The sequence below is a fragment of the Peromyscus californicus genome, unplaced genomic scaffold, assembly GCF_007827085.1.
Source record: "Peromyscus californicus insignis strain IS unplaced genomic scaffold, ASM782708v3 Scaffold_17__1_contigs__length_78620276, whole genome shotgun sequence".
Taxonomy (NCBI): domain Eukaryota; kingdom Metazoa; phylum Chordata; class Mammalia; order Rodentia; family Cricetidae; genus Peromyscus; species Peromyscus californicus.
The window spans coordinates 46781775-46795210 of NW_026294469.1; the positions used below are offsets into that span (position 1 = coordinate 46781775).

Sequence of the window (13436 nt, forward strand, 5' to 3'; positions counted from 1 at the left end):
GACAGGAAGCCTGAGATCCATGAGGCCAGCCGGCTAAGGCAGGATCCCAAAGTCTGGCTGGTGGGAAGAGCAGGGACACCTGTGAGAGGACAATAGACCCCCAGCTACGGGACGTGGGTCTTGTAGGAAGGGCTCATTCATGAGGGGCTCATTCATTTCATTTAAGAAGAAAATTGAGATTACGTAGGAGTGGCTGTTAAAAAACATTCTCAATTTAATCCTCAAAGAATGAGTGAGCTTTGATGAGTACGGAACAGAAAAACCACAGTAACGCAGGCAGAGGAGTCTGCAGGCAAACAAGGCAATGCTACCACACTTCACGACGAGAGATGTGCATGTAAGGTCAGACGGAGGTGGTTACAGATGAGCCCTGAATACGAGCTCAGTGAAGACATGCAAGAGACAAACAGGCTATTTTTAATTTACTGGGAAAACAAAGAGAAGAAAGATAACGAGTCCACAAACCTTGTGGTGAAGTGTAGACATAGCTACCATTCCTTGTTTCTCCTAATAATAACAGTGAGCATAATGGGACTATTCTATCGACCACCTTCTACAATGGAGGTGGAGAGAGACCAGCAGCTTTCCTGAGTCCTAACAGATCTTCAGGTGAGACTGAGGGTGTGCAGTGCCTCCCACGTCATGTACAACTGGTGAGAGCCGTGACTGTCACTGTCCACGACATGTCTATCCTGGGATCCTATTATCTGTGATAACAACCCGGCCCTCCGATGGCAGGACATACACCTTTCCTACTCACTGATGGACAGCCATGGCTAGTTTAGTGCCTGGTAGATAAGATATTCATCGAATGGTTTCAAGCCATAGTCCTTTATTGATGGTATGAGATTTTCAGTTTGTCTCCTTAACTCTGTAGTTCTAGCTCGTAAACTGATTTACTTGGTACTCTCACCAATCCATAGACCACCCCCCACTCCCCAGGGAGCTACTGATACACTAACTGCCAGACTGGGGGAAAGCCTTATTGTCCCACTTGTTCCTTTTGCTGGATCATGAAACTCTATTCTTTGGGCACTAGACTAATTTCTCTAATTCATCATTATGTAAATCTTGAGTGTTGCTATAGAGATTGTACATCCTTTTCCCTCTCTTTGCAGCTATTATTAGCTCAATATTGGAACTGACCGGGATGAATACTCAAGGCAAGGAATGAGAAGATAACAAACTATAACACAATTGTACATCAAAGGGCATTTCATAATCTCTGCGCTCACACGACAGAAGCCTAAGGCATGCTTCCTGATGGATGACCTACACCATGGCTGCAAAGTACATCTTCATCTTTTTTTTTTTTTTTTTTTTTAAAGATTTATTTATTAATTATGTATACAATGTTCTGCCTGCGTGTACGCCTGCAGGCCAGAAGAGGGCACCAGATCTCATTACAGATGGTTGTGAGCCACCATGTGGTTGCTGGGAATTGAACTCAGGACCTCTGGAAGAACAGCCAGTGCTCTTAACCGCTGAGCCATCTCTCCAGCCCACATCTTCATCTTTTTAAACAGGGCAGACCGTGTAAGTATATTTGGCTTTCATTTGAATGTGCTTGAAACACAAAATTAGGGGTGCCAGCTCCTCCTTTGTAATAAGTACTTTTTACCAGAATAAACAAGCTTAAGTAAATAAGATGCTCTCTGTGTTCATGATTCATAGCAACAAAAGAACCTTTAATTACTATATTCCAGTTCCCCAAGCAGATTTTACATCTTTCTTGTGCTGTGCCTGCAATGCTGGGCAACAGTTACATCCTGACCAAATCTTCCTTCCAAAAAATGATTTTGACAACATAAAACTAAGCCAGATGGCTCCGGAAAGTGAAGACTTTACAAACAGTACCTGGTCTATCAATCCTTCCGTGATGCTAAATACTGCTAAGGCTGTAGAACAACCCTTTCATCCATTTCTTCCCAATGGTTTTATAATCGTTACCATCTTCATACCTGTTCGGGCTGTCCTGTCATTATAAAGAAGCCGCGCGTATTGTACCGTCGAAACACAAGGCTTACCAATGCACCGAGAGCCATCTGTGGAGGTTACGAAGCCACGCGGACAGACACAAAAATAGCTTCCCACGGTGTTGGAACAGTCACCGGTTTCACAGACCCCAGGAACCACACTGCACTCATCGATGTCTAATCAAGGGAAGATAATTGAGAAAGGCCTTCATTAAACAAAAGGATTTAAAAATCTATGAGAGCACTCATGGTTGATTAGGTCAGATCATGTAACCCTGAAGATACTCTTGTTTCAGGCCCTAAGGAATTTCTCACACATATCTATGGGAACTGAGTTGAGAGTAGCCTCCCAGGATAGCAAAACAAGGCCAACTTAAGCAAAACTCTATATAAGCCCTTTCCCTTCAAATGCAACTTAAACTGCAAATAAGATGTCAACGTTTTAGTTCTGAATTATCCTTCTGGAGCCCTTCAAAAATGCACATATACAATTACCTTTTAAATATGGAATAATTAAGTACAAACATAGCTAATTTTAACAACCATCATCGGAACTAACAGAGAGTATCGGATTATCTTTTCCCATTTGGCTTTAGGATGTGCTGATGGTAGGTGCATTTGGATGTGGGTACATCTGACATTCTGGGAATAACTTCAATTTGAAACAATGTACAACTGTGGCAATGAGAAAGCATGAGAGGCACCGGGAAGGACCCACTTTTCCCAAGCTCTTTGTGTGTATCCACTCTGCTTAATCCCGGGAATGGACTGCTTCCTTTCACGGGCACGAAAGTCTGCTTTTTCTTAAATTGACCTAAAGCAGGAAAGTCTCTATAAGCTTTCCTGTACTTCCCTTTTAATCCCAGGAGCAGAGAGAGGTAGAAAGGCAAACAAAACTTCAGTTAGGCACACTGGGAGCTGAATGTTAATCCCTTTTACAAAGGAAATGAGCCACTGAGAGAAAACCCAGGCAGGACTTTGGTGTAGTAAAGACCACTGAATAGAGGAAGCAATTATAAAAGTCATAAACATAATTACTCAAAATCAAAGTAAATGGGAACTTTTTGTTTCTTTTATGTTCTTGTCCTCTTGTGCTGTATACATTCTTTTAGAGTGTCTCAATTTGCAAGACAGGGGAAATAACTGCATTTTAATTATAAACGAGAGGGAAACCATTTAAGCTCCATAATTACACCTCGCCCCCTGAGCTTCAGGGATCACTGCAAAAGAAGGGGTAGAAAGACTGTCAGGGGTAGTGAACTTTCATAGTCAAGCAGGATTCCCTGGGCCTGGCAGTACACAGAAAGTTCACATGAACTCACAGGGGCTGTGACAGCATGCACAAGACATGTCTTAGGGCACTAAGACAAAGCTAGCCCAAATCCCAGCATGCAGAAGGGAGGCGGACATGAAGGCCCACCCTTAGCTGAGGAGCAGTTGACCACTGATGGCTGCCAGAGGAGGGAGAGCCAGCTTTCTTTAGGGATGCGCTCCCCAAGAAGCTAGCCTCAGTAGCAGGTCCTACATCAGTACACATATGGGCAGCACAAAGGAGACCCAGGGTTGAAAACAGAGCAGCTGAGGGATGGGAGGTGGGGGGAGGCGCGGGGAAGCAGTGGGGGAGAAAGAGAAAGAGCAAGAGGGGAGAGAATAGGGACATTTGATCAAATGCCCCGCCTGCAGGGCTTCAACGGATTCTCGACCACCCTAAGGACGGAATGATAGAGACAGGAGATACAAGGAAACACACCAAGTCTAGATTCTGATCAAGGTGCAACTTTATTTTTCTCCAAGAGGGTTTATATAGTTTCTGCAGGGTGGGGGGAGCAAGAAGCTGTCATCTGCATAAGGTGGGGCAAGCTATCAGGATGTTTGTATAGGATGTTTACAGGGTGAAAGGGTCAAGGGCTCTGCCTCAATGTCCTGTTGCTAGGCAACCCGACTGTAAGATGATCTAGTTCCCTGTCTTATGGGGGTCTGTACTTTTCCACTAACTAGAGATTCTATCCTTGTCCCTGACAATCAAACACATCACAGATAAGTGTGAGATTCTCAAACCATCAGAAAGCAATTAAAACTACGAAATGGAAAATACAAGAAATAAACAATTGAAAGTTTTAAATAAAAACACATAAAGTTACCCATCTCTTTTTGATATCCCTCTGTTGATGCACTCATTACTTTTTGCCCATTCATTCCGACTAATCACCAGGGTAATGAGTTGCATCACGAAGCAACCATTAGATTTTTTTTTTTTAAATCTCCTTTGTATATTCTTCAAAAAGAAGGTGAACATTCAGACATCCTCTAAACTATTATCTTCATTTGAGATTCAACAGCTGCTGAAGGACAGAGGCACAAATCCACACCTACCAATCCCCCTGGGAGATCAGAATTCTAACACGAATTGCCCGCACAAATGAGGAGCAAATGTGTGATGCGGTAACAGCACTCCCATCAGCCGTCACCCAGCAAAACGAAACCATGTGTGCAAATTAGGACCTGTTGCATCCTATGCGGCCATCTTCAGGCACACCGTGCCTTCACACAATGGAGAGTCGCACAGAGACGAAGCAGGAACAGTTAGACCGCAAACAACAAGTATCACCATAAATGGCCTATCCCCAAGGAAGACAGAAGAGAGAACAGCATGATGTGGAGCAGGCGGCACAAATGGAGGACTGAACCTGCATCCTGTTCTCTTCATTGTCCAAAATATCAACAGTCCAAGAGTTTGGGTAGTTTAGCATTAATGAAAATTCTTAAACATTATAAGATCTCAGGGCCTTCATTTGAACACTAACTTTTATTTGTAAGCATTTCCTAATAAAGGATCTTTTTTTTTTTGTCCAAAACCGAAATGTGAAAGATGTTTGACATTTGGAGGGGGGGCGGGTATTTTTGAAAGAAGTATCTGGATATAGAAATACATGCTGTTTTCTGTTGTAATACAACATAGGCCAAAAAAAAACTTGGGGCAAAAAGTTGTTTCATTTTACAGCTTATAGCCCATCATTGAAGGAAGACAAGGCAGGAACTCAAGGAAGGAACCTGGAAACAGGAACTGAAGCAGAGGCCATGGAATAGTGTGGTGGTGCAATATTACAAAAATATCTCTTACATTCGAACAGAAGAGACTGGAACTTTTGCTGGAGCTCATAGTCAAAGTTAATAATATACATTGAGGTCACTTGAGACTTGAGATTGCTATCTTACTGTGTACTCAAACAGTTTGCTTAACTTACTTTTAAGAGAACAATGTAACAGTCACACTTACATTTCTTGAGTTTCCCATGCAATCAACTTTTACAACGTAAGCTAATGCATAGTTGTAACCTTAAATTATATACTCTTCAGTACCCTTGACCCAGATAATGTGTGTGCATCATTTGCTGAAAGCAGCACACAGAAGCAGAAAGCAACTTTCTAAAATCTAACATATGAAGTTGAAAGCAACCATCTATGGATATTGGCTGATAAATGATGATGCTTGTTATCTGGGTCAGTTCGGATCAGTGGTAGCCAGTGACTTAATCCCCTATAAAACTCAATTAAAGATTTCTGTCAAGTATCCTCTTCCTTCCCCATGTAATGCTTCCTGTACAGTTCAATAAAGACAGAGCAAAGCCCTGTGTGCGAGACAGACACAGATAAAACAGGGAGACACAGGGACAGACACAGGTTCAGACTCATATAACTCAAGTAGGCACAGACTCAGATCATACAACAGACAGACAGGAGACAGGAGACCCAGGGAGCATGAAAGTTTACTGCTTTCTCCCCATGGCTTGCTCAGTGTGCCTTTTTCTACCACCTTGAAACACCTGCCCAAGGACAGTACCACCCACAGAGGGCAGGACTCTCTCACGTCAATCAGCTAAGAAAACGCCCTACCGACTTGCTCATAGGCCATTCCTCTTCCTGGCTGACTCTAATTTTGTGAAGTTGATAAAAAAACTAAGCAGCATACCATGACATTCAGTTTTGAGGTTTTCTATTAAAACATTCATTTTACAAAATCTCTGTGTATTTAGAATGAGATAGAAACCTTAAAAGGTTAAGTTCAAAATAGTTATATGCTACAAACAGTGTCAGGAGGCTGAGGATTCTATATTTAAAAAAATCATTTTTTCTCAAATAGTTTTAGGCAAGTTACTCTTCAAATTGTAAGAATTAAAGAGATAGATTTAAACAAAACAATACAAAAGCAACAACAAACAAACAGGAACAGGATGGTCCAGACATTTTGCATTTCGGTATACGAACGGCTGGTATTTACTCATCTAATAAAATTTAGCATTGACATTTGTGTTCACTGGACTACATGCACATAGCTCTCTTACTCATTTGTTTCTTCAGGACCCTATGTTAGAATCAGATTTGAAAGGAAGCCCTATATCATTGAACATCACCTACTGCCTTAGCATAGACGAGTGTATCTAAGGGTACCAGGTCTATTCAAAGGAAAAAGGAAAGCCATTTCTGCATGTCTATTATGCTTCCCCCACATCATCTTGAACGTTTTGAATTTTTAAAGTGTGCTAGCTTTGGTTTTCAAATCCCAGAAAGACTGATCTAAACACAGGCCAGATATTTAATAGCATCATGACTGAAAGTCCAGTAACATGGTCCTCAGGATTGGTCAGACCAAATGTCTTCTGCTTAGGTCACAAGATGCCCAGGCTGATGCTCTACAACCATATTAACCTTGTAAAAATATAGGAGAATCAAGATGACCTGATGAAAATGGAGGCAACATGGGTCAAGATGCTCTTCTTCCCCTGCAGTCTACGAAAGTGCAGATTAAATGCTACACACCTAGCTGTCTAAACATTCTGGTCCTCATCTTCCTTCTCTATGAATTCTAAGTCTTTCTGAATAGATACAGGCAAGGTACAGAGAAAAACTAGATTCCTTCCCTGGCTTGGCTACACTGTAAATATCCCATTTTCCTTCACCTAGCTTTGTTTCCTGGAAAAGGTTTGGAGAATAGGGAAGCTCAGGCAGTTAGTTACAGGCTGGAAGCCTGGTGACAGCCTCTCTGTACTCCAAACTTATCTTCCATCTTCTTTCCCTGATGGGTTCATATAGCTACTGTTAAGTATAGCTAGATCTTTGACTGGGTCATCCAGTCAAGGACAGGTTGTCTCTCCAGGGTCTCTGCCCTCTTAAGAGGAAGAAAAACTCTCCAAGAAAGTCCCCACAAACCTTCCCTTTCATCCTAACATTGTGAATTGGCTCACAGGCAATAGCTGAACAGTTCCTTAGTCAGAGAAGTGGCTTCACTGACATAAGCCTGGAGCCCTCACCATCACTCAATATAGACTCCTAAGTACCAGGAAGTAGAAGGGTGTGAGCGAGTCTGAAACAACACAGTTGAAGGCTGGGACTTGCGTGAGCAAGGATGGCTGGGAAACATGGAGGTAAAAGGCACAGTTGGTAGAACAGAAGCCGAATCCTGGAGCATCATCTTTAGAGCTTTGGCTTTTATTCTGAAGGAACTGTCTGCTGTTTAAGATTTTTAAGTGAAGCAAGAGTGTTTCATGAAGAAACAATATTGCAGGATGCCTGAATTTAGGAAAGGAGGAGGAGGAGGAGGAGGAGGAGGAGGAGGAGGAGGAGGAGGAGGAGGAGGAGGAGGAGGAGGAGAAGAAGAAGAAGAAGAAGAAGAAGAAGAAGAAGAAGAAGAAGAAGAAGAAGAAGAAGAAGAAGAAGAAGAAGAAGAAGTCAATAAGAAATCAGGACAGAAGAACAGAACTCTGTCACTGGGAAGACACGGCAGACATATACCTTAATTTATAAGACAGATGGTGTGGAATGATGGAGGGAGAATGGGGCATGGGGAGGGTTGGGTTTGAGAGAAGTAGACTCATGATCCACCCAACTAAGATTCTGGTATGGACTTCAGCTGAGGACTAAGTTCCGGATGCGTCCTTTCACGGTTTGTCATTAACTGTGCAGCTTGGATTAGATGGAACAAATGGATGGGATTTCAAAAGGTCAAATAAACAGGGCTGAATTTAAAGAGGCAATGGTGAAAACCATCAACACCTCAGGGAAAATGCTGAGGAGAAGAGGTGGAAGTTTAGGAATAAAAGAGCAGGAACTGAGAGGACAGAGGGGAGCCCAGGAACCAGGAGTGAGAAGAGGGGCCTGGAAGACATAAGGGGCACTGGAGTGTACATGGAGTTGATGAGTCTGAACACGGGGCTTAAAGGGGAGGGGGGAACGGGGTCTAGAGAAAACTATCTGACGGATTTCTGATTGCCAAGCCACGTAAGCTCATATTCTTGTGGGTCTTACTCTTAGCAGGATACAGTGTTAACTCAGTGAGTAGAGTGATCACAGATAGCACTGCTTTCTAAGCACACTGCCTGAGGGATGCTCTGTTGTAACAGGGACATGGCATCCTCAAAAGCCTGCCATGAGCACCTGCTCCAGAAAACTTAGTGTGAATAAAACACGTGGTTTTTATTTATAAAATACTGCTAGGATACTTCCTACCCACCAGTGCCAATAAGCTGTGTACATTAGGTACAACCTTTTCTTGTTACATTCTTGTTTTTGTTATATACTGAGCTTCTAATTATTAAGGTACATTGGTGGACTGAAGGAAAATCCATGAGCTGGGATGTGATGTACAACCAATTGCTGTATATTTTAGTCCGAATAGGGCAATGTCAGTGTGATAAAATGAATTTTAAATGGAAAACTCTTGCTTAGTTTCTCCTTCTTAGGTTTTGAGGGGCCAACATATATGAACTGTACTGAGTTTTGTAGTATATGAGGGGCTTAACTGAGAAGAACTTCACATACTTTACACTTCACACATTCACCTTATAAAATTCTACTGTATTTTTCTAAATATAGTGCAGGGCTACATGACCATCACTGTAACTTAATTTTATGACACCTTCACCCCCTCCCAGCCAATTCCACTCCACTATTAATCATTCTTCATGGCCTCATGTAAGCCCCAGGTAATCATTAATACAGACTCTGCCGTAAGACAACTGACTGTTCTACACAGCCCATGCAAATGAGATCATAAAGTGTGCAGTCTTCGGGGAAATATGGCTTCCACGTAGTTTGACATTTGCTAGGCTGCTCCGTGCTGTGGTGTGTTTCAGCGTTTTGTTCCTTTGAGTTGCTGGATGCACTATGCAACTTATCATCCATTGTTGACATGTGGGTGATTTACGCTTGGGTGCTAGAGGACACAAAGCTGTCATTAGCATAAAGTCTAATGAGTCATGAAGATCAACTGTCTTCAAAGCGGCAGTCATCCTTTATACTCCCACTAACAGTGTGTGAGCACTCCAGTTTCTCCACATTGTTACCTACATTTATTATTCTCTTTTTTTTGTTTGTTGCAGTGGTTTTTTTTGGGGGGAGGGGTGCATTTTTTTTTAAGTAGAGCTGGAGTGTTATCACACTGCATTTCTCAAAGGATATCCTGTTGGTATTTTCATGTTGTGCTTATTAACCTTTTGTCTATCTTGTGTAAAATGTATTTAATGCCTTTGCCCACTTCAAAATTGGACATTTTATTATTGAGTTTTGTGGCAGCTTGTGAGAACGGCCTCTATGGGCTCATATGTTAGAGTACTTGGTACTCAGTTAGTGGAACCCTTTGGAAAAGATTAGGAGGTGTGGTCTTCTAGGAGGAGGTGTGTCGCTGGGGTGGGCTTTGAGGCATCATTCCCAGCATGCTCTCCACCTTCTGCTTGCACTTCAGCAATATTAAGCCTTCCAACCTATACAAGTACAATGTATTTCCACTTATTTAGATCTTAATTGACTTCAGTGATATTTATAGTTTTCAGAGTGCTAATTTTTTGATTCAGTTTCCATTTCTTTCTTTCTGATCTTATTAATTAATGAAATTCTCTTAATTTCACTTTCAGGATGCTCACTGTCAATGTATAGAAAATTTGTTTGTATATTGATCCCGAACTGCAGCAATGCTGAAGCAATCTACCAGCTCTAAAGTCTTTGTAGAGTTCACCGCAGACTCCTTAGGGGAATACCTCCTTTCATTTAGGTGGTAGTTTATCGGCTAAGCATATCATACACAAAATACAGTAATCCTCCTGTTGAGACAAGGGTGTGTCCTACTCTCACTGTGTAAAGTGGTGGTTTTCAGTTTGTGCCTCATCCTGAAACACTCCATCTCACAAGCAGCTCCTGACTACATTCTGAGGATGGGAAATTCCTGTGAGCCTGGGTACATTCACACACACACACCACCTGTCCAGTACCACCCATGCAGCAGAGATTGGTAAATGACTTACTATTGCCACCTTAATAATTCATCATGATAAACTGAGACTGCACTGGCACATGAGCATACTAAAACCATATTATGGAGAGAAGGGTCAAGAACTTATCCAATACATTGGACTCATGAAAGGGTAAAACTCCCTCACCTGGATCCCTTAAAGAGGTAAATACCCACACTAAGATGGTGATATCAGTCACCTCTTCAACCACCGACCTGTCGTCGTGTATGTGCATCAAGGATCAACAGGCAGAGAACTCCCCGTTATTACTCAGCTAGACCCCATCATGGCTGCAACCTACTCAGCTGGCTTCTGCTCATCCTCTTGTTCACCCCTCTGGATGTGCTGTTCATCTACATGTCTGTTTCTTCTGCCTATTGACCAGGTCTTGCCCTTTTACCTGTAGCTGGTTTGGATTCATTATCTTATCAACACAGACTATTTTTACCAGCCTACTTCTTTTTTTTTTTTTTGGTTTTTCGAGACAGGGTTTCTCTGTGTAGCTTTGCGCCTCTCCTGGGACTCACTTGGTAGCCCAGGCTGGCCTCGAACTCACAGCGATCCGCCTGGCTCTGCCTCCCGAGTGCTGGGATTAAAGGCGTGCGCCACCACCGCCCGGCACCAGCCTACTTCTTAAACCTCTTAAAACTCTTCCATAGCCTCTTTATCTCTTGTTTCCATTTTGTATCCCATATAAATACATGTGCATACACATACACATGCACACACAAACAGACACACACAAGTGTGATGCATGATCTCTAAGAGTTAATGTTAGCAACTAAAACTGGAATAAAGGAATGTGTTCCTCTTAACCAGATTACAAAGGAAATAAGAATAATCAGGCAGATTGTTGCCTCTGGAACATCTTCACTTTGTAAATTTATTGTTACTCAATACATTTTGACACATGGAAAGGAACAGGCGTATTTGTCTATGATTCTGGCATGGCTGACTGACAACACCACTCTTATAGATGGCTCCATGTTCTGTGATTTCAGTTAGCCACGCTCAAACAGTCCAAAAATAGTAAATGGAAGACAGAACACTGTGTACATTCTGAGTGGTGTGATAGAAGTTTTCATCTTACTTAGGTTTCAAACACGCCTTTACTGAGCACATCCACACTGTATACGTTCTCCTGTACTGCCCCCTTGACGCTCTCCTCTGTTTTCAAGAACCCTCTAAGTTTCCTAATATCGTGAATATGAGTATGGGCACCTAACTATCGTGCCTCGTGTGTAAGTTAAACTTCACAACAAACGTGTGTGCATGTATTTATATGTGTATAGGAACACTATATACGCATATGTAAAGAGATGGCTGGCTAACCAGATAGTAAGAGAGAAACAGACATATACTGACTATAGCTTCAGGCATCCACTGGGATTTCTGGGGTGTGTCCCTTGAAGTCAAGGAGCGACTGCTGAGGTTTTCTTCTGCTGCTCTAGTTAATGTCCGTCGCTACCATTCTTACCTAATCGCCCTGGCTATAGCCTCCGCTACAACTGAGCAGAAATGGCGAGTGGATTCCTCCCACCCCCTGCTGTTGGAGAAACATTCTTTTGGCATCTAAGAAGGTGTCAGCTGTAACTTTACACAGATGTTCTTGATCAAGGTGGGGAAACTCCTTTCAATAAATTCCTAATTTGTTGATCTTTTTTTTTTTTTTTTTTTTTTTGGTTTTTCGAGACAGGGTTTCTCTGTGTAGCTTTGCGCCTTTCCTGGAACTCGCTTTGGAGACCAGGCTGGCCTCGAACTCACAGAGATCCGCCTGGCTCTGCCTCCCGAGTGCTGGGATTAAAGGCGTGCGCCACCACCGCCCGGCTTGTTGATCTTTTTGATCGGGAAGTGACACTAGAGATTTTGGTCTCTGTTGTTTTTTTTTTATGTTTTCCTGCATCTTCTGTGGTGATCACGATCTTAATCTACTCTGATATGCTACATGGATTCATTTGAAGATGCTGGGCCAACCTTGCATTCTTGGGACAGATCTTCAATGATGGTGATGTATAACTGCTCATCCTTGGAGGAAGATCTTATCACGGACAGTAGAACATAATTATTTTTACACAGGGCCTTGTTTTCTTATTTCAAGATTTTTAAACAATGGAGACTTTTCAAACTTAAATTCAGGTTTTGCTAGGAGAAATTCTACCAGAATTCTTACTTGATATTTTTGAAGTCTTTGATATTTTTTTCATGCCATTCCATGCTAAATTCAGCTTTCTAAATTTATCTATTTAGGATAGAATCCTACTCATTACATTGTTACTATAACAATAAAAGATGGCACATTGATTTCTCAAAACCAGCCATCTAGTTAGCATGAAATTACTTTCTCTTACACATACTGTATTTATGAGACATTTGGAAAAACACAATCCCTAGAAGAGACAGGAAAGACAGTTATGTCATTTCTAAATGATCACTGTTGTACCTTCAGTTCTAATTCACAGATATTAGCTTTAGTTATCAATACATCATCTATGTTTTGTGGAAAAGGGTTAAAAGAGATGAGTGTTTAAACAAACACAGAGACTTTAGTTTCTTCATGCTGAGTTTTCTTAAAAGGCAAAGTATTTCAGGCAATTTTTTGGATAAAAATAATAATTGAAATGATACTACATTTAAAAAGCCTTCCAGTTCGTTTCCTTAAACAATGAAAAACAATCAATTAGACACATGTTATTTATTCACAAACGCAAGAAGTTACTGCTGATTAAAAGTCTTTGATTTGTCGCATACCAAGAACTAATTATACATGGTTTGTAACTGCCAGGAATTTGCAATCTGCTAAGAAGATGGATATAAAACAAAGCAGAAGATGACTGAGTACCCTGGAAGGCAACATGTTATAGTAGTATTCTAACTCAATGCAGTTGTGAGGCTCAGAACAAGTACTTAAAGTCATAGTATCTGAAAAGGGACCTTAAAGAATGTGAGAAAACCATCACCTGTATAGGAAGGAACAAGAGGGTTTTTTTCCAGCTAGGGAACAGAAAGAGCCAAAGTATGAAGGGAGCCTCTTGGGTGAGGAATGAAGTTTCCTGTAAGCTGAGGTCATTTATCTAGAAGATAAAACCAGAAAGTAAAGAAAAAGACCTAGAATACTTTGCTGTCCTTGTTTTGTAGCAAAGAGAGGCAACTAGAAAGTGGGGTAGAGGCTGACCAGAGG

General features: G+C 41.7%; 1 protein-coding gene across 1 annotated transcript in view; it reads right to left on the reverse strand.

The window, feature by feature from the left end:
* Fbn2 (fibrillin 2) overlaps positions 1 to 13436 on the reverse strand; it is a 216978-nt gene that overhangs the window by 119023 nt on the left and 84519 nt on the right. The window contains exon 8 of the mRNA XM_052742225.1: positions 2028 to 2153. Coding sequence (XP_052598185.1) covers positions 2028 to 2153 — 126 coding nt within the window. The remainder of the gene's footprint in view (positions 1 to 2027; positions 2154 to 13436) is intronic.